Consider the following 25,953-nt stretch of genomic DNA (forward strand, 5'->3'; position numbering starts at 1 on the left):
ACGTACTTAAGTACGTATTAGAAAATGTTGCAAGTAATTTTAGAAGTAATAAAATTATTTAAAAACACCGGATATAATTGTTTTTTCTTCAATATAACAATAATAACATAGGGTTCATAAATATTATCAATCATATATCTTTATATGATAGATAATATTAAGGCTATACAATGTACATTGCGTTATGATTGCTAAAGTTGGTCTAAGATTTTATTTATACTCGAACAATGTACCTATATGCAAGTTATCAGTAACAGCAACCTGTACATCGATATCGCTGAGATCGCGGCGACACCTGCGCCAGCGCACCTGCCGTCCCTGATTCGCCAAAACGACCAGTCGGACGCGTCACCTGCCCACCGTAGATACTCTTTGTCGAATATTGATTGTCGATTTACCATACATACCTTAATAGCTTTTTGAAGGCTGTTCGACTCCTGTTCAACAATTTTCATATAATCTGTTAGGCTGTCCTATTGATATTTATATTCTTCTGTATATGAATAGTTTTTAAACAAAGGCTAACTTTATTAAAATATTTTGAAAATGCAGTACTTATTCTTTCTCAATTTGTAATAAATGCCTCAAATGCTTCAACTCCATCTACCAGCAGCTAATTAATTAGCACTTTAAGATTAATCGCTGAGAAAAAATACAAAAATTTCACAGGTGAACCCAACAAAGTTATATGATATAGATCACGGAGTAATTAAGGCCCATTTGTCGCCTGGCGAGGCAACTGTTACTAGGGCTGTATAAATTATTATTCATTATATATACTAGCTATGTTTTAATCACAAAACTATAATTTCGCTTACTCTTCTGATATAGAAATACATTTATTTTTATGGCATACCTTATCGTTGAAGAACTTTATGATAACATAAGTTTATGTTTTATTAATAACAACTGTTTTTAAAAACATTCATAAACAGTCAACATAATAAAATATTCTAATTTATTTGCAGCTAATAATAAGCAATAATTTGTTGTATTGAAATGCACAGAACCACCACCTTAAAATATCAATGGAAAATATCTAAAAACACCTGCTTATTTGGCCTTGTGCTTAATTTTTAGGATTTCTTGAAATATAAATAAAATGAAATAATAATATATTATCACTTGTGAGAACCCTAAATACTTATGGCACACGGTGGCGAGGTTTGAGGCGCATACGGTGAAGCCTTTCCAATATTAAAGGGTTTTATTATAAAAAAAAAACACAAAAGTTGTTTTGAATTTTATTCGATGGGACGGATCTTTATAGCAAACATACAGATAAAGTTAACGTCTAAATTAACACTAATTTTATACAAAAATAGGAGTTTGTTTTTTTTGAAAATCTCTATCAATTGTACTTAAAAAAAACGAAAAAATGTTCAACAGTTCACATTGACAATAAAAAAAAGTTTGAAAAACGAGTTTGGTGTTCTATATATTTAGAGTTATAGATAATGCAATAAGCATGTATATATAACATTTCTAAACAAAGACAGAGGATACCTCGTGTTCGAGTTAAGACCAAATCTTTTTATTTTATATTTGTAGTACCTACTGCGTTCTAATGTACTAGCTACCTGTTCCGGTTTCGCAGGGCCGGGCATTTATCTCGGAAATAGATACCTCAGTAACTTTTAATTTTTTTATCTCTCTTTAATATTTCTTTTTTGTAATAGTATCTATAGATTACTACAGAATACTTGAATGATTAAATAATTTATTTAAAAAGCTTAGTACAACTTCCTACGGTGAGCTCGCTTGAACTTAAACCTATTTGAACTTAAACCAAAAGCAAAGATTGACCTGAAGGCACATTTAATTGCACACAGGTTGAAAGCACAAGAATTGCATTATTTATTATGGAGTTATAAAAAGGTTTAGGTTTTATGTTTTCTTGTTTTGTTTATACATAGGTATTATGTTCTAAGCTTAATTTTTATATTAATACGTTATCTTTTGTATTAGTATTAAGTTACTGTAAGAATAGAAAATAAGGAAATAAATAAATGCATTTTATTCAATTAAGGTAGCACTTTTTCTGACGTCGTCGTCGTCATGTAAATGTCGTGTTAATATAAAATGGATAACATCTTTCTGACTTCTCTTTAAGTTTATAATAAAACATTTTATTTCTTATAAACGAGGTATTTTCGTCGTATTATAGATTATATATATATTCAGTAGTGGAGAAAGATATTGTACGTTTTTTCCGACCCTAAAATGGATCCTCGACCGTTTAACCATTGACTGACAGGCCCAAAGGCCCTACTGGCTTAGGCCGAGAACATCTCGCGGAATATTACTGCGTTTGAAGTCATCGTACAGATTCCGGGTTTGTAGGTATCGAGTGGACACATTAAAAACATCGAAAATTTTTGTACTCAATATTAAATTACACAATGTGACGCAAAATTTATTGACAGTGCACATTAAATCTACTGTATCAAATAGTTGGGACAAGAGCGAATTATACAAATATGTACTATAAGCCAACACACAGAAAAACAAAGTACACAATTAGTATTCTTGTAGACCTGCAGAATATTGCAAATATCAACTATGGCAAATTCCTTTTGTTTACATTAGAATGATAAGGAAACATTCTATAGTTATATATGGCGTATAATACGTTTACAAATAGGGGTTACATGTTTTATGAAATAACATTTTCCAGCTTTTCAAACCAGCTGAGCATAGAAATATGCTGTTTATCAAATGCTTGCTTGGTAAACGAAAGGGTTCTGGGTTCGGCGAAATATCTGTTTCTAGCTGAAACTTCTGGTTACCCGATGTCAGAATAGTTACAATTATAAATTAATTAACTTCCATCTGTCACAATATTGAATTTTTACCCAAAATATCTACCTAAGGTCAAAAATGTGCAAAGACAAACCCTTACATTTAAAATAGGTGTCAGGCAAAGTACGATAAGTGAAAAACAATCAAAGAAACAGTTGCTGGATAAATATATTCTAAAATTACAATAAAAAAATCATGGCAGAAGCCGCTAAATTATCTCCACGATCCATGTTCATTGCTGGGGCTGGTAGGAGTAGATACGTCGGAGTCGTTATTAGAACTGTCATGTATATTGTCCTGATTTTTATCCTCATCAGTGGGACGTCTACAGAACCCACAATGCCCCTTATTTATGAGCTGTATCTCGAAGTCTTCCATGTAATATAACTGCAACGTACGCAGTCAATGAATACATGTATTGACTACTTAAATAATTGACTTAAAAGTATGTAAAAAATTGCGGAATTGAATTATATCGTCATCCTTATACAAGAAGAAGATAGCATTTATTAGAATTGAATTATCCTATATCAATTGAGTTAAAGATAAAGTTTAGACGGTGCTAATGAACACTTTAGTATTAATACATTAACAGTAATTTGTAAATTGTGTCGTTCAGCTTCTCTAGAATAAACACAAATAAGAATAATATGATGTCTAAAAAATGCTGTTTGAATATATAAATAGTGAATATCGTCTTTGTAAATATTAAGTTAATAACTTACATTCTGGCAGTAATCGCATGTTGTGACAGGCAACTCGGGTAGCATATTTCTATAGAAAACAGGGGAAAGCCCGTTTTTCTTCACGACCACCACAGCAGAAGGATTCAGTTGGAGCAAGGCCTTTCGACAGCAAACTACAACTGCGCTGTCATCATCCTGCAAGTATGCCTTTAATAAAATTGACTTTTCATGTTAAACGAAAAATCTCTGACAGCCAAAACAAACAAATTGTCAAATCCAATACAAACTTGACAGAAATGAGTATTACTTCGCGGTAAGTCACATTTCTGAATCTTACCCTTTCCCTCTTCTACATTACGGTCACTGATTTGTTAAGCGTGTGAAGAACTTTCGGCGTTATTATTTGTTATGAAGGCGCAACAATAATTTTGTTATCAACACTTTAAACTCCATTGTAAAGTTTAGTAAACTACTTAAGTGGTATTACGGTATTCTCAAAAGATTATATTTGAAATCCAATTAATAAGGAGAGTAAGCCTAAAAATATAAATTCTATAGTCACCTCGTCGGTCTTATCCAGGAATGGATCTGACGAATCAATTTCGGGGTTAATTTTAAGTATCTCCGCCCCATCATCGCATTTCTCTTCCGGTAAAAGTATTCGATCTATCAAGTCCATGGCCTCTTCATATGTAATACCCTCAGCTGGTACAAACTGTACTAAGGGCAGAACCTCTGTAAAACGTCTAGTTCTTAATACAAACTGGGAAGAAAACTACGAGTAGACTGTAACGAGTAGTAGAGAGCGACACGTGGTTAGATGATGTGGTACTATATAAACTGCCAATCAGATAATGCTAAACTATGTTGGCTGTTGCAAAAGCACAAGGCCCGTGTAAGACGCGGATGTACGGTTTTGTAACCGAGTAAAGAATTCAAGTCCGCGATAAACGGTTATTCCTTGTTTTTCTATATGCGTTTATGAACAATTGCATCTACAGTAAAATATACGGAGAAAATGTATGATATTGATTTAAAATTTACTAAATAAAAACGCCTTACGATGATAATTTTCCAGTAACGATCGGAACACCATAATTATGGAGCTCATCGTACATAACTGTGACGAGTAGTGTAGGCCTTAGTGCTACGTGCGATTGTTAATCCCAAAGCCGTGATCGTCGATCGACACAATATTTTATAAAAACATAAAATTTCTAGCAAGTTTACGCTACCTATACCTGGCAACATTCTAAGGACAGCCGTTTACCTTCACTCTGCGAGCTATAAATCTGGACATAGAAAAAAATTGGTGCACAGACGTGATGGGATTTTTATTGAAAATCGCACGCTTAAGCCATTAGGCAAACACAGCTCGGTATTTGGTATATAACACGAAAACAGTCTGATAGTAACCAGACTACTGATCACATCATCTAAAAAAATATCCGATGTCCGACCCCGTAGATCTAGAAAGCACGCGATATACACTACTAATAGCAAGGAGTGGGTTTTGAATCACTTACCATGAGTAGCCAATGAATGTGCCATGGCGTGGTTGCATCTCGGACAATGAGTGGCAAACATCGGAGTATGTCTGCGGCAACGCCAACACAAAGGTGCGACTTCCTCTTCGGGGCTTTCACTTGCAACTAAACCGCCACTTTTCAACATCAGGAGTTCTACACTTTCCTATTAAAGTAGCTTTAATAAATCTAGTTGTTAGCATGACGCCCGTCAATAGGCACTTTTTTGACAGGGCCTACTACGATTAGATAAATGAAATTGGTACAAATGTCGACAGTTTAGTTAATAATTCCCAAATCTACTAAGTTAAAGATTGTTTAATCAAGTGTCATTATTTGTAGTACGCCATTATCCTCATTGAGGTTTTAGTTGATAACTTTTAGATATAGTTTAAAAACACTACGTAATCTTTAAATAGCTTGTTTCTGTAATTATTACAAAAACATATTTTGTCTATTTATAATAAACCAATGTCCGCGGACTTTCAAGTTTTATAATTTTTAAATAGTTTACGTCAAATGTGATTAGATTCGCGCATAGCTTTCAAAAACATTAACCACGACTACACAATCAAACTAAAGCCACAAGAGAATTGAATGAGGTTTGTATGATAAATAAAGTCATGTCTCCATGAATATCAATCAAACTAACTAAATTAATCTTATTTAAATTTTGTATTAAGTAAAATATTCGACGAGAAATTTATGTTCAATAAAATTATAGGAGTATCGTACAACCAACGATAAACGAAACTCATATTGATAAAGGCTTTGGTTTTTATCAATATTACTATTATATGCAGTGGTTTAAAAGTCAATAAAAACAATCGACAATCGCCAGAAGGTAATTATTATTTTATTTGAAAATGGAACATTGGGTCGTTTACTGTAATTAAACCACAAAAACTTAAAGATCATGTCAAAGGACACAGAATAATACATATATACGATTCGGCACATTAAAAATGTATGCTTATATTCGCAATGAACAAAAACCTGGTTATCTATAATGTACTTTATTGTTTACATTATTACGGATATGCACGATCGAATTTATTCACAAAACAAGGATTATAACGACAATTTACCTTACCTTGACTCTCCATACTCAAAAATTATAATAATTTCAACCCTGAAACATCCTCCCTATTTGTTCTTGCATACATAGCTCTAGCAACAGTTACGTTAATTCTATTAGAAATAAACTCATACTGCTACAGGCGCTACTTAATACAGCATAATACTCCCTGTTATTTAAAATATTCATAGCATCAAATAAATTAAACTCCGTGCGATTTAAAGACAAAACATACCTGAAACTTTTGTGGAATTTGTAAGCCTAAAATTTTATCCAACATATTTCGAGCCAATAAGTTTGCATTCAACACTTTTGCCTGTTTCGCCATACAGAGGTAGAGGCAGCTGGATCCAATAATAAGGTCAATATAATTTTTGAAAGTTGACCTAACCGATGCCTTGTTAAAAGGGTAAATGGTGAATATTTAAATAGCGGAACCGAACGACGTTACCTATAATATTTGACAGCAAAACAATATATTAATATGCTTTTTTTAAATATAAATTACACATGTTTCTCACCGTTTAAACCTTCCCTGAACTTACACAGAAAAAGATCTAATTTATCCAAAATCGGTTCAGCCATTCTAGACTTTTAGCAGGACAAAGGAACAGTGATATATATATCGTGTAAAAACTTTAACAAATTTAATTTTAATTAAGAAAGCTAATGAAAGACTGAACTTATTGAAATAATATGAGGGAAACCTGCAGAACACAAGTGAACACACAAAAACAATCTGTGGTTAATATTGTATAAGCAAATTAAAGGAAAATAAATTAACAGCATAACTCACAATAATCTAATCCATTAAATATCTAAATGCGATTTAGCCCGATTAGTGAAGATTAAAGACAGCAGAAGCTTAAGCTTCCAATTGGATCTCAAATCGATAATTCCTTATACCATATATATTTAGCAATAAAGGATTTTATTTTACAGTATACAACGACCCCTGAGGCGGTTTAAAATTCCACGCGTATTTCGTTTGTGCCTAATTGTTTAAAAAAGTTTTTGGCGTTTGATTAAAAGCTTATAAAAATTATTTAAATATCAACTGAACCGCTCCTAACCTTTTTTTTTAAGTAGGTTTTAAAAAATTTAGGTATAAAATCGTATTCCCAAGATATCTTTCATTACAAAAAATGTATTTTTATTCACATGAGAAACTTAATATAATATAAATATACGAAGAAGATACGCAACGCCATCAGCTATCCCAATTTAAGTCTATTAGGCTCATTCGAATATGTATATTGAATACCCTTTTGAATTGATTAAACACGCTAATATTACGAATTTTAGAGGGTAATTGACTAAATAAATTTCGCGGCTTCGGCAAGATAAGCAAACTCGCTGGACGAGTATAGTGTAGTAGAGTAGTAGTTGTGTATTTGATTTTTTAAATGATACGATATAAAAATTATAAATAGCTTAACCGTTAACACACGAAAAGGAAATATAAAGTAACGAATAAATAATAAATATTTGTAATTTGTAATACATGTCTCAAATATACTTTCACAAATACATCCATGTGTTACAAAGGCTATATTTATTTTGAAAATATTAAAAAAAAATGTCCAATAGTGCACTACATACCACAATTCTATTACTATTCTTTGAGACATCAGACAGTTTGGAGCAACATTAAATTTCTTCACTTACTAACGTTTGGTATGGGGCAACAATTATTGTTTTAAAAGGATACAACATAGAAATTCCAGGCGGTGGTTCTCCGTCTAATAATGCGAGTACATATCTCGCTGCATTCAGTAATGCGTCTGGTTGGCTGAGAGAGAACGGCTCGTGAACGCATCGGTGTACGTTGTCGTACGCGTGATACATACGAGCTAACCGGTCATTGTGCGTATACTGATGCATCAGTGTACTGCGATCCCTGTACGAAATGTATGCAGTCGAAGTAGATATGATTTTATATATTTAGGGTCTGTTTCACAATGTTTGGATAAAGTACCAAATAGCTATGCAACACATAAATTATTTGGAAGATAAATTGTGCTATTTGACATTCATCGGGCTCTTAACATATGATGGACTTTATGTGACCAATAGCGCTATCTGACAGTCGTGAAATGCAACAATAGTGTTTATCCTACCAATAAGTAATAAATAGCTAATTTGGAACTTATGTAGAACTTATCCGTACATTGTGAAACAGATCCTTATAATAGTTGCTTTAGCAATAAAGACCAGTATTCTACTGGCTTTAATTCGTTCGTTCGAACCCCGGTTATGGACTATGTGCGCATAACACTTGCTCGTACGGTGAAGCAAAACATCTTGAAGAAACAGACATGACTTAGACACAAAATCGACAGCATGTGTCAAGCACAGAAGACTGATCACCTACTTGCCTTATATAAATATATAAATATTTATGAATCAACTAGGTGATGTGATTGCGTTAAATAAAAAGAAAAAGATCTTCGATGATTTGTTCTTTAACCAGGATTATTTATACGAAAACAGACTATGCCATCATTAATAGAAATCAGCTAAGCGGCTGCAGTGTATAATAGTTTTACATAACAAATACTTCTAAAATTGTCCAGTACATATTACCATTAAAAGTTTTATACATGGTAAAATAATAAAGACAAAAACGATAGCTCAGTTATTAACCTGTCATCAGCTATCTCCAATATTTGAGCCGTGAGCGAGTAATGCAAAAACCCTGCATCGCTAAATCTCTCTTCCATCGCTGCGTTTCGTACGAGCACGTTGAGAACACGTATTGCCGTCTGAGTTTCGCCCGCCATATAATATGCTGTTATGTAAAAAAATATACACAATTCTTTACCTATTATAAGTCTTCTATATAAAATAAACCCAAATACATATATATGCGCAGTATTTTTACCGTGTACACTCAGTTCCAATGAAGTATATCGTAGATGTAAATGTGTATCATCAAATTAGGGATATTGTGTGACACACACATGTGCGGAACACAAATGTTAGCTTATTATTATCGTTTTGAATAGTCACATAGCTTGTTGGAATTTTTAGTGTTTACAGTAGTTTTGCTATTTCTTACCCTCGCTTTGTTTACTGAATTCGTATATTTTATACACAAATAACTTATTAGATATCTTATAAAATAAGACGATCTAAAAGTACGATAAAAGAATACCTATATTATACAATATATATAGGAATTATATTAATATTTTTTTTATAAAAGTAAGTCTTTTATTAAACACGTGTCTCTTAGGAACTAAACTGGTTCGAAACGATTCTTCGTTATTGTCGATAACGTCGTCGAATAACGACACCCCATTAAAGATACAATACGGAAAGCTTATAGAAGAATTTTACCCGAAATTTATAATTATAAATAGGTGAATATTTTTTGTGTGTTAGTAGTTATCTAGATATTGTGATTTGATAGAACAGGGGGCAAACGGTCCGCAGCCTCAACTTATGTTACGAGACACCGCCCGTGAACACCGGAACCCTAGTTTGAGAACCTTTAAGATTTGGTATGGTATTTTCTTTTTACGTTTTTTTTACCCTAAGTCGAATTGGAAACCACAAAGTAGTCGTTGAATAAATAGAACATAATTATATGTGGAAATAAATACCTCTTTGAGCTTCAACAAATTTATTTTCCTGAACCATTTGATGCGCATAAGGTATGTAGACATCTCCCTTGCATTCTGGGTGTTCGCGTGCAAGTTCGAACGCGCGCGGCCATTCGCAAGCGTTCACGACCAATTGCGCCACTCTCCTGTTAATAATAAACGAATATATACAGGAGTTGCAAAGTTTTGACAGGATCTGTTAAAAATGTAACGGTCCTCGTTTACAGTATTAGTAGTGGTTTACTTTTTATCAATATACAACGATATCTACAATCAGTGCCCACCGATGATGTCATATTTCTCGACCTTAGACCAATTTAGACTGGTTGAGAATCCTTCCTTTAGGTTTTGAGGAACAGCACCTCCGCAAGTACAAATACTTATTCACTTTTGTATTTAATTTTTTTGTTAGGGTATATAAATGGAAAGGTGAGCCACACGCTCCAAAAGAGCTAAGAGCTAAGAGCCTTCGACTAGAATCCAGAGCCCCAGTAAACCTGAGAACGACCTATTAACGACTAAAAATATTTCTATAACATTAGTTTATATAAGGTATAAACTTACCTATAATCTCCAAGGCGCTGGTACACATCTGCAGCGGTCGCATATTCGCCCGTAGTCACCAACGCTTCAGCTAAATACCGAAGGGACTCACTCGAGCCCTTGTCCATTTTACGAGCCAATTCTATAAGCCTGGTACAAATAATAATTATAATAGACGGGCCCGACAGACGCTTTCCTGTACACACGTCTTAAATATAAATAAACCATTGACAAATACACTTTAATAAAAAAAAATCAATTTAGAACATCGTGCTGCGACTGAATTAGAGCACAGCTAGTCTAAAATATAAAATTTTCGTGTCGCGGTGTTTGTGGTTAAACTACTCCGAAACGACTTGACCGATTCTCATGAAATTTTGTGTGCATATTGGGAATAACTGAGAATCGGACAACATCTATTTTTCATCCCCCTATATGTTAAGGGTAGTCCACCCCTAAATTATTATTTTTTTAATTTTTAGATAAAAAATTTTTTATTTTTTTATGATACAGCATTAAAAATACATACAACCCTAATTTTCACCCCTCTACGATCAACCCCTATTTTTTATTATAAATGATAAACATGGCAAAATGACGTTTGCCGGATCAGCTAGTATTTATATAAATTTACTTTTATAACAAGTTTTATACTGTGTCAAATTAGAAACACTCACATATCCCGTTTCCCGCTCTCTGCCAAAATGGCCACCGCGTTCCGTACGTCACCCGCGGCGAGATACATCTCAGCCGCGGCACGTGGTTCGTTGACACGACGCGCCCATTCCGCACGTCTACGTGTCAACGCCGTCAAACTTTCACCTTCGCTGACAAACTCCTGAAATAACCGAAAAAGATCAGCAAAAATCTGTAAATTTTTAGGCCTATTAAGTATTTCCGAGCCAATTCCACTTAGGGTTCTTCAAGAATAGAACGTAGCAATTTTTAAAACGCCGGCAACGCACTCGCAAGCCCTCTGGCGTTGAGTGTCCATGGACGGCGGTATCACTTAACATCAAGTGTATCCTACCCGTTTGATCCTTGTTCTATAAAAGAAAGGCAATCCTGAAATTTGTCCAGGAAATTCAAACTTCTGCGAGCTTTAACGAGCTCAGAGGACGCTGAGAATTCACGTTTGCGATGTACTTAATAGTACTATTACATGTTTGAAAAGAGTACCGAGAGTTTAGTACGCCGCCTTTTTCTCTCGGCCTACACCCTCGGTCTTCTTTGCCGATGAGTAGGGATGTCTACATATACAAATTTAATGACGTGGTATACGTGATACCTGTATCTTATATTCCATAATAAACCATTTTTTTCATGACAAGAGCAGCAATTTGAAATTACTACAGTGCCTTAGCCTCAATGTACCTGATGGGTACGTCAGAAGCTGACATCGTACGGCGTTACTACATGTGCCTATGGCTAGAACTATCTTTTTAAAAAGGGCACATATTATTCGCTGTAAAGAAATAAATAACATACCTACAATATACATACATATATATTGTCTGTTGTGTGAACTGACAATAGTTCTTAGAGCCTATACTTAATATCTTTAATTTATAAATTTATAATGGTATCAATCGCTTATATGAGTACTGGGAATAAATAAGGCGCAACTGCGTTTCTCTGTGAATACAAAAGAAACAACATTTAAAGGCTATATTCTAGGTTTTATAAAATAAAATAATATAATGAAAAAAATTAAAAGATCTTACATCTATTATGTCAAGTGACAAATTAAACATCGACGATCAGACGGCAAAGAAGAAAAATAAAATATAAAAAGAGTTTGTATAGGAAAATATGTTTTCCTTACAAATATTTGTTTGCTTAATATTAAGATATTAATTTTAATGTTTGTTTTATTTCGTGTGTATTTTTCTTTTTTGGTCACCCGTTAGGACAAGATTGTGACTATTGTAAATACATAAAACTTTCGACAGAGCTCTTCATAAAAAGAGCGTCCCAATTCTAAATGGGCTGGCAACGCACTGGCGAGCCTTTAGGCAATGCGAGTCCTAAAAAACTTTATCTATTCTTTTACACGGAGTTATGTATGGAGACATTTCTGTAGATTTTCAATCATTTTAAGAGTTGCTGAATCTGTACTATAAAAAATTGTGTTATGTGATAAATAGGGTAAATTTAAATACCTGTGCTTTTCCAAACATACGTAGATCGACGTACATATCGAGGGCTTTCTCACCTCGTGCCAAGCTTTGATAAGATCTTGCCGCTTCAGCATATCTTCCTCTATATGCTAATACATCTCCAGAAATTACTGCTTTACTCTCGCCATTATCTAGACGTTCCTAAAATTAAAAAAAAATATCGATGTTGCTGTGAACTGGATTTTTCAGTCGGAATGATAATTACAAATTTGACTTGATAAATTAATTAAAATTCTGAAAAATGCAGACTAACTAAATAAATAAAATTTTAATGATTTTTAGCTTGGCAATCTCTCCCAATGGGACCTAGAAACATAAAACAAACCTGTAATTGGTCTATAAGGTTTAAAAAAACAATATTCTCGCTTCTTTGAAAGGCTTTCCGAGCAACTTCGAATGCTAACTCTTCTAAAGCAGCATATCCAAGTCGCTCCCAATCTGATGCTGTTATCCCGAGACATGCCACGGCATATGCTTCACTGGAAAAAAAAATTATAGAACAGGAAGTACTTTGAACAAACGCCAAGGACCTGCAGCGCCGGGCGGCTTTCGAATGTGTTGCTGGCCTTTGAGCCATGCTATTTTATAAAAAAATACACGTAGAATTGTAAACCTCCTTTGTTATTCAAAGTCCGTTTAAAAATCATTCAAATCGTATAACGATGTTAAAAAGGAGATCAATTTGCATATCTGACATTGTTTGAATTAATATAGACGGGTTCGTAAGTATTTATAGATATTTTCCGTTAACATTGAGAAAGAGAAGGAAAAGCCTAAATTTAATCAAAGTAGTTGAGTTATGACTAATCTATATATACCTATTTATGGAGAGAACATAATATACGTTAATGCTGACGGGTATTTAAAGGACAGGATAAGATAATTTAATTTCACTTTTAAATTAATTAAAAAAAATCTTAATCTGTGCATACAAATGCATGCACGAAACTTCAAGTTCAAGTATAGGTATGTTAACTAAAGCTGGCGGCTTCAACACATTTACACTTTGTGCTTGTGTAGTGTCTGTGAATAAGCGCGAGACGTGATGTCAAACTGAAATACAATCATAAATACATCATGATGGTAGGGGAGCCCACGATGCTAAATGGGGATTTACTCGAGCGTCGTAGAGACCTATTGGGATGCAAAGCTTAGATAATAAGAAGAAAAAAATGTTATATGATAAATACCTTTTCATCGGTGGGGGAAGCGGCTATAGATTGTTAAATATGTAAAAAAAAACTGTTGCATGGACATCCTCGAGCGCGTCAGATATTGATAGCATCAATGCCCTACGTATTTTTAATAATTTACGTATGTTAATCTGATCGTTTGCATGATGCGGGTGGTTGTATTTAAGGGTTGAAAATGAAAAAAAAATAAAAATTATCGAGCGCGTCAGATTTTCTAAGGGACTGGTGCACTAGCACCAAAAAAAAGCTCTCATTCACTAATCTGACGATTTCGATGGGACGCAAACCCACGGCCATTTCCCTAATTTGCAAAAAAAAATCGCAATTTTGAAATACTCAAGCGCGTCAGATTAAGATATATATGGTTCATCTTTATGTTCTAAACGTACTGTCTCATAATCTGACGATTATCTATAGGGATTCGCCTGATCTGACAAAAAAAAATTAGAAAAACGGTTCACCTAAAGGGCCATCCCTGCAACTTCCCGCTAATTCCATTCCTGGGCGCTTAAATTTGATATTTTGAGCTCGCTGAGTTCAAAGAAATAACATTTCTATGCATTTGAGCTCTCTCAGCTCGAAAGTCTGATAGAAGTTTCATAGAACACTATTTTTGGAATTTTCAAACCGCAATAACTTTTGAATGGATCAAGCAATTTTCACGCGGTTGGCGGCATTCGACGCAGTTTTATCATCATCATAAGTAATTTTGCAATTTTAATTGATCGAACTACAAATTTCGGAGTAATCCCGAAAAAACACTTTTTCGGGTTTCTTTCGTTCACGATATCTCTCGAACGAATCAACCGCTTTTGACCAGCTTGGTGGCGATCGACGTGGTTTTTTAAGCTCAAAGGCGGATTAGTTTTTGAAGTTGATCGATAAAGAAACCACTTTAAAAAAAAAAACTTATTTTTTTAAGATTTTTCAAAATTTCTCAAAATCTATCGGTCCGAATCGGTTCAAATTCACAGGAAATGTAATTTTGAGGGAAATATTTAGAACGCCGTTTAGTAGATTCCGATCGGTTTAAGGAAATGTAGGCATCACGCAGCTGCACGCATTTAACTTTATCGACGAATTTTTGTTATTTCGGCTTGGGGAAATCGTCAGATTATATATTTTTCATTATTCTTGAATTATTTCCTTCAAAAAAAAAAAAAAATTAGCTACGCTCGAGAATGTCGAGATGACGTTTTTTTTTTACAACTTTGTTGCCCTCCCCTTTTTTTCCGTCACTCTCAAATTGTCAGATTAGTGGAATATACACTTTTTAGGATGTAATTAACTCACCCTACCTTAATCTGACGCGCTCGGGAATTTCTGATGGTCAATTTTTTTTTACTAATCTGATCCTTTCTCCTTCACGGGCGGCCTTATATATGGGCCTCATATTTTGTGGAGGTACTTAACCGGGTACAAGGTATCCCCCTATATACTAATCTGCCGCGCTTTAGTAAATCCCGAAATCCCCTCTTGGGCTCCCCTACCATGAATAGACTGTCCGTCGTGTATGAGTGGACTAAAATGTATAGCATGGCAAAAAAATCATATTTTGAAACATACTGTATGTGAAATTGCATTAGTGTGAGTACTGTGAACCCGCCAGCTTTCGATAACCGACCTATATATATCTGGGATTAGATTAGAGATTCGTAAATTTTAAGTTTAAAAAAACTAAGTAAATAGATCATTTTTTACTAATAGGCAAGCAGTTGATCCGCCTTTTGTGCCTGATACACGCCGTTCACTTTTTGGGATTAAGGCGTTTTGTTTCCTCACTATGTTTTCCTTCACCCTACGAGTGTTAAATGCGCAAAAAGTCCAAAGTCCAATCGAACCTACGACTAGGGATAAGCATGCTCAAGCCTGGCCATAGCTTAAAAGTCATACTATTATAAAACCAGTTTAAAGATATATTAGATTTAATTAAAAAAATAAATTACTTGAACATCTTCTGTTGGACGTACTGATGAACGGCGTGAGACAATGGCACATTGATGGACTGCATCGCATTTGATTGGAGACAGAAGACACGTCCTCCCTGAAATATATAAAATTCGGAAGAAACATTATTGGCTTGTAAATACTTCGAATAAATCGAACCCGTTGCTTTCATTAAAACATTTTGCAAGTTCAAAAGAAAACTTCTACTTTTTATAACCCATATTAATAAAAATTGCTATAAACCAGTGTTTCCCAACCTTTTTGTGCCATACCCCACCTTAGCCTACCTAAAATTCTTATGCCCCCCTATGTAACATACATAATTTATCTCAATATATATAAATATAGTACTCCTAAACTACTTAACCGATTTCAATCAAATTTGCCACACCATCGTGTGCAGTTTGATCTAACTTAAAAGATAGGATAGCTTACATCTTAATTTATACCCGCAATATTATTTTATTGCAAAATATTTCTTTATTATTTAACAGTCACAATTCTAACAGATTGTGCTGTGTTGAAAGTATCAACATTTCACATAAGTTCTCCTACCGCTTCCCTTGAATAGTTTACTACTATGTAATATAACAAAAACCTTAGCCACTGCAACGCTTGGCCATGTCTGCTAGTAGGTATGTATATAAAAAAAGAGTTATTCACTTATGAACTTAAAATGATAGGTTTTAGGAAGAAATCACTAGGAAATTGTTATTTTCTTGTGAGTTTTCTATATTAATTTTAGTGAAATCCTTGCGCTTGATGCTCAGAGATTTTATATTAGGTGCCAATTTGGCTACATTCAGTCTCAAGTCTCCACGTTGTCTTATATCCCAGTTGATTTCGATTGGCCCCCTTAACAATCAAATTGCCTCCCTGTGGGGCGAGGACCCCACGTTGGGAAACACTGCTCTAAACTGTTTAAATTCTAACTTTTTTCATTTAAATCATGCCAAATCTAAATTTTATTTAGATAAAAAATTTAAAGCCCATTTCCTTTATTTCCCAAAATAGAAAGTCTACTTTAATAAAAGAAGTATACCTGGAAGCCCACAACGGAGCCATTAAGAGGTTGTGTGGCAGCCGGAAAGTTTCCAGCTTTTATCGAAAGCAGATCACCGCCAGACAAACATAGCAAATCATCAAACCATAAATTCCATGACACAGATGATATATTTTCCTCCTGAAATGTAAAATAATCAGCGGTACTCAGTAACTTTTAATGGATAAAGTTTTGGTATAATCATAATTTATTGCCATAAACTGAATACATAAAAAAAAACGTATCCCAAGTTCCTGGTATAGTATAAACTATACAGGAGCCCGTAACTCCCCAGTAACATTTTATAAATGCATTCCATCTTGCATTCCCAAAACTTTTCCAACGACAATTTATTTTTGTCTATTAACACTTTGTGCGTTAATACAGATACATTCAGATAAAATAAATTATTAAAGAGGCAAAGGGCGGCCTTGTCCCTTACAAACGATGTCTTCCAGGCAACCCTTGTAAGAAAAAAGACAAAAGAAATATTAAGGGTAAAGTGCCAAAAGTGCATAACTAAATTAGAAAAATTAAATTACAGATAACAATGTAGACTTATACAATTACTAAATAACATCTAAAATAATTTAAAAAAAATTCAATAGATTTTTACACATAAAACACAATAATATTGAAATCGAAATCACTATTATTGGAAGTTACAGAGTACCGATGCAGGATATTTTTTGTGTATTTGATGTTTGATTTTAAATATATAAATTTTGGTATATTTTATTGACATTGTAATATTTATTACACAAATTATACTGCATATTATTATAAATTATATTTAATAATTAGATTTACATTTTAATTAAAAACGACTTTTATTTACGACTAAACAATAATTCGTTAGAATAAACGTAAAACCTTCTTAACTTTGGATTAATATTATCTACAATTTACAACGCTAACGACCGACAACGCACGTAAATTTTCTGTAAAATTATTAAGCAGCCATAGTCTTACAAATTTTCATTACAATGTCCAATAAATATAATTTAATTTAAATCGTGACTTACAACATACAGTAGTTCAGCTGAGGGCAATGAATACACTCGACAAACGGAAATTTCGTCTACAACAGCCAATCTCGTCCTCGAAACGTTAATGTCTAGGCATCGTACACACGCCGGAGTTGTCAACAACACGTCGGAGTTGCCCGTACTGACTTCAACTTGCCATATCTGAAATATTTCAATTAAAAATATTAGTCATTTGTAACTTCAAATAATTGACAAAAGGCAAAATTAAATAATTTAATTCCTACATTTTGGGGTTCGAAAATAAAAAAAATAATTGTGTTATTGTAAAAAAACATTATAAAGTTTTGGCTTTAAGCCTGTATTTCTGGATGTTTCGTGATTTGTTTTAAGTGGCAAGATCAACCAGATCAAAGTTTCCTCGATGTTCCTTTTCCGTACGAGCGAGTGTTAAATGCACAGGACAGAAAGTCCATTGGTGCACTAGTACTAGCCAATAGTCCAACAATTCTCAAATGTGATTAATCAGAATTTCTATACCTAGTTATAATAACAAAGTTCTAGTAAGTTGCATAACTGTTTACATAACTGAGAACTGTATTTCGGGAGCCTGACTTCCCTAGACATGTGATAAGGTAAGTTAATATAAATTTAAAATATTATTTACTTATTCCATATAATCAATATATATAAAACTTACTTCGCCATTTAGAAGACCTAAAAGTAATACTTCTTGGAAACATAAAGTAGTTACTTTAACGTAACGAATTGGTGTTGGTAACTCCCAAGACTTTGGTATATTGACCCCGACCATCGTCAATTTTGTGTCCTGAAATTAAAAAAAATAACATTTACCTAAGTTAAGTTCGGCGGCGGTTGTTGGGATGTTCAAATAAATGAAACTCTTTGGTGGAAGCTAAGTGTCAACCGTTTAAAACAAGGGCTTATAACACAAAATTAGGGGTTGCGACGCTGGACTAACAAAAAACAGTTACTTAACTTACTTATGAGTTTTTAAAGTGACACTCTTAAATATAAAAAATATAAGTGTTGTTGTGTTGGGTTCGATCCCCGGCTGAGCAGACATCGATGTGATGAGCATTTGGTGTTGTGCTTAGGTCTTGGGTGTTTAAATATGTATTTATATGTCTATCTATCTATAATATGTATGTATATCCGTTGCCTAGTACCATAACACAAGCTTCACCAGCTTAGCACGGGACTAGGTCAATTGGTGTGAATTGTCTTTAAAAAAAAACATATTGGAAAATTTATGAGTGTATGAAAAGCTAAAGGGTATAGGTAGGTATGTACGACATCATCAAGTAAATTGTACAAATATTACCTGACAAATTAATAGTGCTTCACTGGTAGCAACTAGTAACGAACATTCAGCCTTCTGCATAAGTTTTTCTTTCACACGATACATCATCCCGTCTGGACCAGTTTGCTCATAAATCAATACTCTCTCTGGTAATTGCACCTAAAATAATATAGAAATACTTAAACTATACACCTTTAATGCGCTAAATAACCATTTACCGTATTAATAAAAACGTTTCACTCATAAATATTTTACCAGATTATGTTTGATAGTCAGCTGTTTCGGAGATTACCACATACAGTTTACAGTACAACAAGACAATTTTTTTGTGTTGTAGATCTCTTTATCTCCTCAATTTCGGTATCAAAGATTAACAGTCAATATTGTGACTTCAAAAAACCAAAGATACATTGCATTGATTTCTTTTGTCAGCGTAAACAGCTTTAGAGAAAGTAACGTATAAAAACGTGTAAAAGTATATTGACCCTAAGCCGAACCAATTCGACTTAGGGTCCTTCAAGAATAGAGTGTATTAATTCTTAAAAGGCCAGCAACGCACTTGAGAGTCTTCTGGCAATGTGGGTGTCCATGGGCGGTGGTATCACTTAACATCAGATGAACCTCCTGCCCGTTTGCCTCCAATTACATAAAAAAAACCAAATGACTAACTGTGACAATACTAAATTAGGCTTTTAAGTATTATTTCACATGATGAGTGTCCATGGACAGGGGTATCACTTAACATCAGGTAAGCCTCCTGCCCGCTTGCCTCCTATTACATAAAAAATACAAATGACTAACTGCGACAATACTAAATTAGATTTTTAAGTATTATTTTCATCATCATCACTTAAAGTGATATCGTAATGGTGTCGCAATGCTTAGTAAGTCTTGATATAAACAACAATACTATTGATTTGTAATACATAGCAGAGCAGTAGAATAAAGAAAAATACAGCTGCAATTAAAAGATCGACTCGCAGCTATAACCAATGGTAAGGCTGCATTTAGTGCTATGGGATGGTCCGTACGGTCGAGCATTTAGTTCTTCACAGAACATAGTATCATGCGGCAGTACACAGTATGAACGAAAATATAAGCTAATGCTAGAAAAAGTACAAAAACTGTTCTTAAGGCATCTTTACCGGCGTAAATATTATTAATTACCAGTTCTTGTACCCATCTTCGTATCACTTGAACTAGAGAGAGTTCTACTAAATATTTTGAGGAAGAACAGACTGCTTCGGAATTGCTTTAAGACTGTATGTGCCTGAAAAGTATTTCAGAAGACATCTGAGTGGAGCTCATGAACTGTCTACCACCAGCAATCACTGATTCCCCTTATCTCGCTGACTGAGAGATGAATGTAAGTTGTTTTTGTTTTAGTAGGAAAAAAAAATATTTTAAGATTTTTAATTTATTACAATTATGATTGGAAATAAATAAAATTAATAAACGACCGAACACGTTCTACGTCTAAGCAGCGCTAAACGCCTAGATTAGATGCCTCGCGCGTCCGGACACGGACGGAGCACGTACGCGCTCGCCGGAGTGTACTAAACGTGAACAATAATTAATTTTTATACGATCGACCATACTAGATGTAAGGACCATACGAATACCACTAAATACAGCCTAAAATGACTACATGTATTCCCTTTGAACGGAATCCTTAGAACATATATTCAACGGTGTCATAAAAAATCAATGTTGTGGTCAAAAGTCTTGTCCGAGTGTTCACAGTGAGATAAGGTGCGCGCTATACCTTTTTTATACTAAGGTTTATCTTTCTTTGTTAGTCTAGAACGTCAATCGAAATTAAATCTAGTTCCAGGAACTGTCAAACCATGTTTGACATAATTGACTTGTGATACGAATCAGAATACGGATGTTAATGTTTCTTTAATGAGATGCCTCAGTGTACTGTTGATACTTACTGCTAGTCTATGTTTATATATCGCTATCTTCTGTACTTTATCATGACATTTAATTCTCACTTTATTCCCAGATGTAAGGTGTTGTATTAAAACGTCGGTCATGTTTTCTCTATACGCATATTTATCTCGGTACAGACCATGTACAGTGTTCAATACAACTTGGTAGCACCATAGACTGCCATCTTGACAAGCTAGAGCCTATAAACATAATTCAAATTCAAAAATCATTTAATCATATAGGTAATATACATTGTACACTTATAATCGTCAAAAAAAAATAAATGTATATGAAACGCTTCTAACTTTACATTTAGTGCCAGTTCTCAAATCAAGGGCGTAGAACGGAAGAGAAGAACTGGCAATAAACTCTCCGCCACTCTTTTTATTGATATCATTGAATTTTTTTTAGATATATTATTTATTTTTTCATCCTTATTCGAACTCCCACGATTTACTGAGTAACACCGATGTCAATTGTCAATGAATTTCTCCAGTCTTATTTTTAATGCTAATAAGGGGCCATCCATAAAGTACGTCACACGAATTTAAGGACTTTTGAACCCCTCCCCCCGTCCTTGTCACAGGTTGTCACATTTTTATACCCCCCCCCCCCCCCCCTCCTGATGTGACGTCACACATTTTTTAAATTTATGTATGTATTTACCATTCAAAATTCTCGTGAATTTGAGTATCTCACTTGCATTACAACGCCGCTCTAGAAGTTAAATGACGTTGCATGAGAGATTATCGCATAGCGAGAATGCTAAATTATTAATAAATATAGATCAAGTTCGTAAATTTTTAATTCACAACCAAACTTTGCGTTTTAGTATTTTAAATTTTAACATGTGACGTCACAAAAGTATTGACCCCCCATGCCCCTTGTCACACGATGTCACACTTCGGTGATACCCTCCCTCCCCATTAACGTGTGACGTACTTTATGGAAGGCCCCTAAAGGGATGTGGTATGATTCAGCTAATTATACATAACTATAATTTTATTATTATTGAAACAAGATAATTATCTGGTTTTCATTTTTAACGTTACTGTTTATTGATATATATATATAATATTAGTGGATAGACGGTGTTCTGTACGAAAAATTCTTGAATAGTGGATTCAAGAATGGTTTAGTAAAATTTTCAAAAATCTTTCCTTAAAATCGTTCCAACCGTTTGGGAATTAAATACCAACTTACGCACGGAAGATTTACATATTATATATAAATAATCTACGGATTCGAATTAAAAAATATTTCTTCTTTCATAAACCGAGGTTAACTTACCAAAGTATTGAACGTTGGTGACGGTGTTATTGACCAAACCCATTCATGGTCTGTCGTCACCACAGATATGCCCTCCGCGGTCAGGACTGCCCAACCACCAATGCCCCCAACTAATATCAATGATTCCACTACTTTCATGGACAACGCTGATATACCTGTAAAATTTATACATAGCAAAATATAAAATGCGGAAAGAAAACCGTCGCGGGATTTGACATCGCAGCAGCGCTAATTCAGATTTTTTCTTATGTTGACAACACATTATAGTTCGACAGTAATAATCTTGATACTTAATATACTTGAAATTAATAAACAGTGTTGGCCTAGTGGCTTCAGCATGCGACTGCTATCCCTGAGGTCGAATTCGATCGAGGTTCGATCCCCGGCTGTGCACCAATAGACTTTCTGAATAAGTGCGCATTTAACATTCGCTCGTACGGTGAAGGAATACGACATGAGAAAATCCGGCAGGTCTCAAATCCAAAAATAGACGAACATGACTATGTCAGACAAAAGGCCGAGCACATACTTGTCTATAAAATAAAAATGATCAAAGAAAGGAATGCAATCTGATGCCAAGACCTATCTAGGGTCAACCCTATATTATTATTACTTCATATGAGAAACATAATTTATATGAATAAAATGACGCGTAGCAATAAAAAATATATTTGTTCGCTTATCCGCGCCATAGCACACTTTTCGCACAAGCTCCAGCTATATGTAACATAACAAATAGTGGTTTTTGTTATTTTGTCAAACGCCATAGACAATGTTACTTAACATACCATTAAGAGAACCATAATCTTGTCATTAATGAAATGTATAATGAAATCAGTGAACTAGAACATCACTCAGTAGTGAAGTGAGCCATTAAGATAATGAAGGAATATAAAATTTTAGATAACGAATATTGGTGGACTAGTACTAGTAGTACCAGGGTAAGGGCCGATTTACATTATCTTAGTGTTTAGGAGAGTGCTTTAGTACAACTTGAAAGGCAAGTTCTTTAGGGTAGCGTTTACTAAAGCAAGTAGCGTTTACATGTTTCAACTAAAGTACTATCCTAAAGTACTCTCGTAAACACTAAGATAATGTAATTCGGCCTTTACACTGAAAATGTTTAGAAAATGAAAAAAACGGCTTAATGTAGAAAGTTGCCAATACTTTTATTGTGTCGCTTTCACCGCATCTTCAGGGCTCGTAAAGCGAATACCTCGAATTTTATCTTTAGTTCTTGGGAAAAAATGAAAGTCGCAGGGAGCCAGGTCAGGACTGTATGGCGTTTTTCATCGTTGTTCGATAAAAAATCTACTTGAGATTATAATTCTTAATCCTACATTAACGATCTCGACTCGGTATTGCATTCCCTAAATCCAATATTATATTATTTTTGTATATTCTCACATAATACTACTACTGTAGAGACTCAGTTAGTTCTCTTTCTTTAATTCGCTAAGGGCTGATTAGCTACTTAATAATCATATAAACAGAACCTTAATTAATAAAATACCTATATTTCTCTCCTTAGCAACTTGTTGGCCGAGCATATCATAAAATGACAATGTATCTGTCCAGTCTGCAACCACAAGTGTATGTTTAGAGAATGCTAGAGACCAAACAGCAGCATCTCGTTCTATTCTTTGAAACTCATCTCCAGCCTAAAATATAATATGTTAAAATAATTCTTACTTCTTTCAATGACCCAAATGAGTACCAAAATTAAATTCTATATTTAGTTTAGTTTTACAATCATCAAAGCTCTCTATTCAAGTGAATGAGGACTTCATTGTGCATATTTTCACAAATAAGTTTTTAATAGACAAGTAGGTGAACATAGCATGTGCCTTTTAACACTCAATAATAATAGTTTTGTTGAGAAATAAACCTGAAGCTTAAAAGCATTTAAATACTGTGATGAACTGCACCAAATAGAGATTCCACATAACCAAACTATTTAGTATATATACTTACTTTATCCCTTAAAGAAACTTTTCCACTTGCCATGCCTATAGCTAAATACTGTCCATTTAATGACCAGGCACAGCATGTAATTCTCCCTGATACTTTTACTTTTTGAACTGCCTTAACATCAGCAGACCAGAAAGCAAAATCGGACAATGCACATGATGCTAAGTGGTATGTCACTGGATTATATGCCAGACATTGAATCACTTCACTATGGCTGTAATAAAAAATATTTCACCCATTATTCAATATATTTTATGTTGTTATTATTTATTAGATTACATACAGTGTTACTACTTTTGTTTTTCTTTAATCAAAAAAAATATGTTTGTAAAGGGCTGTTATTTGTCTTATAAAACATATTTTAAATTTCATGTTTTAATATATAATACTTCACACTTGGTTACCATTATACCCAGAGCATTGGTAAGATGGTAGTATATTATAAACTATGACCACAACTGTGCCTTAATGGTATATAATTGTATGACAATAAATATAAGTTATTTTATTAATAAAAATTTATTAATTAAATAACTTATAATAGTATATATAATATATATATAATATTTTTAGAATCTTATCTTGTTTATCAGCAGTAAACTATAACAATCTAAAGTAAATTTACATTTCAAATCAAAAACACAATTGCAATATTTGGTTAAGTTAAAAGTAAGAGAAAAACCTAATTATGTTCCAATTCCATGTACCAGTTTTTGACTTTCTTAAATTGAAACTTAAATTAACATGACCCCACAATGTGGAATGAATACTCACGAATATTTGAGGATGCCCTCCATTTTTGAATTCCAAATGATTACATTTTTATCTGCACCACCACTAGCAAATTTTTTACCATCGCTGCAGTAATCCACTGAATGTACTGGTCCTTTGTGGGCTTGAAGTAATTGAACAAGTGCCCCTTCCTTAGGGTCATACACCATTATTTTCTCACCAGCACCAACTACCAGTTGTGTACCATCAGGACTAAAGCATATTGTTTGTACACTGAAAATAAAGTAAAGAGTAAAGCTAATCAACTATAAAAACCGTTGTGTATGTTCTTTCACAACGCTATAATTTTAGAGAACAACATTATTATTATTATTGTAAATAACAAATTATAGACACATTACAAGCTTACATCAGTACAATTGCAGGTTTACTATAAGTACTGATTTGAATAAAGTAACTCACCTGGAGCAATCGATTTTATCAGCTTCGTGGATTTTATTAACCCACTTCGGTACGGTTCTCATATTGGAGCTTAAGATTTATTCCATCTTCGAAATATCAAAACTACTAACTTGAAAACTTTATAGAGTTGCGATAATAATGTATTGATTGTTTGTCATTGAGCTACAACTCAAAATAAATTCCAATAATATGCATAATTAAATTCTATTCTTATAAGTGTAATATCAAATTATCAATGTTTGAACTTCGGTTTAGTTTGTTGTGTTTAATCTAACTGTTTGTACTGATACTGTTGACATGACAATTGACAACAAACGCCTTCCCGCCCCATAGTTTAAACCAAATTAATAAATAAATTTTAACTTGTGGTTACACGATACATTAAATTCCATAATAAAAATATACGAAGTACGAACAAAAACTAGCATAGGAACTGCACTGTAATAGCAAAGGAATAATCACTGCACCATAATGCGTAAAAATGAGATGGATAATGTTGAGAATGTGAGATGATGATGCGTTTACAACTACTTTTTTTAAAATAATTATTGATAAAGTTTATGCTTAATGTTAATTTTTATTTTAATTGTTCAGTTACTAAATGACTTTGAAAACTTTTACGACAAATGGAAAAAAAACTGCACCCGT

The 25,953-nt window shown here is 33.7% G+C and overlaps 1 protein-coding gene across 1 annotated transcript; it reads right to left on the reverse strand.

Annotated features, from left to right (window-relative positions):
• Positions 1-1,228: 1,228 nt before the first annotated feature.
• Positions 1,229-25,596, reverse strand: LOC125062629 (intraflagellar transport protein 122 homolog). Its single transcript, XM_047668670.1, has 23 exons — positions 25,306-25,596; positions 24,886-25,116; positions 24,115-24,325; positions 23,654-23,801; positions 22,141-22,295; positions 20,853-21,050; positions 18,937-19,074; positions 18,292-18,420; positions 17,631-17,795; positions 16,606-16,746; positions 15,563-15,660; positions 12,749-12,902; positions 12,406-12,564; positions 10,921-11,081; positions 10,265-10,393; positions 9,701-9,846; positions 8,739-8,883; positions 7,804-7,992; positions 6,328-6,436; positions 5,015-5,180; positions 4,051-4,223; positions 3,528-3,683; positions 1,229-3,189 (listed from the first exon to the last, which is right to left on the reverse strand). The coding sequence occupies exons 1-23, from the start codon at positions 25,365-25,367 to the stop codon at positions 3,016-3,018; spliced, it is 3,537 nt and encodes a 1,178-aa protein (XP_047524626.1). The 5' UTR covers positions 25,368-25,596; the 3' UTR covers positions 1,229-3,015.
• Between the last annotated feature and the right edge of the window lie 357 nt (positions 25,597-25,953).

The sequence above is a fragment of the Pieris napi genome, chromosome Z (assembly GCF_905475465.1).
Source record: "Pieris napi chromosome Z, ilPieNapi1.2, whole genome shotgun sequence".
NCBI lineage: Eukaryota > Metazoa > Arthropoda > Insecta > Lepidoptera > Pieridae > Pieris > Pieris napi.

Coding starts and splice junctions, on each gene's coding strand:
- LOC125062629 (XM_047668670.1), bottom strand. CDS start 25,367: ATGAGAACCGTACCGAAGTGGGTTAATAAAATCCACGAAGCTGATAAA. Junction 22,296..23,653: donor TGCTAAGGAGAGAAATATAG/GTATTTTATTAA, acceptor TAAATTTTACAG/GTATATCAGCGTTGTCCATG. Junction 6,437..7,803: donor CCGCCTGGAATTTCTATGTT/GTATCCTTTTAA, acceptor TATTGGATCCAG/CTGCCTCTACCTCTGTATGG.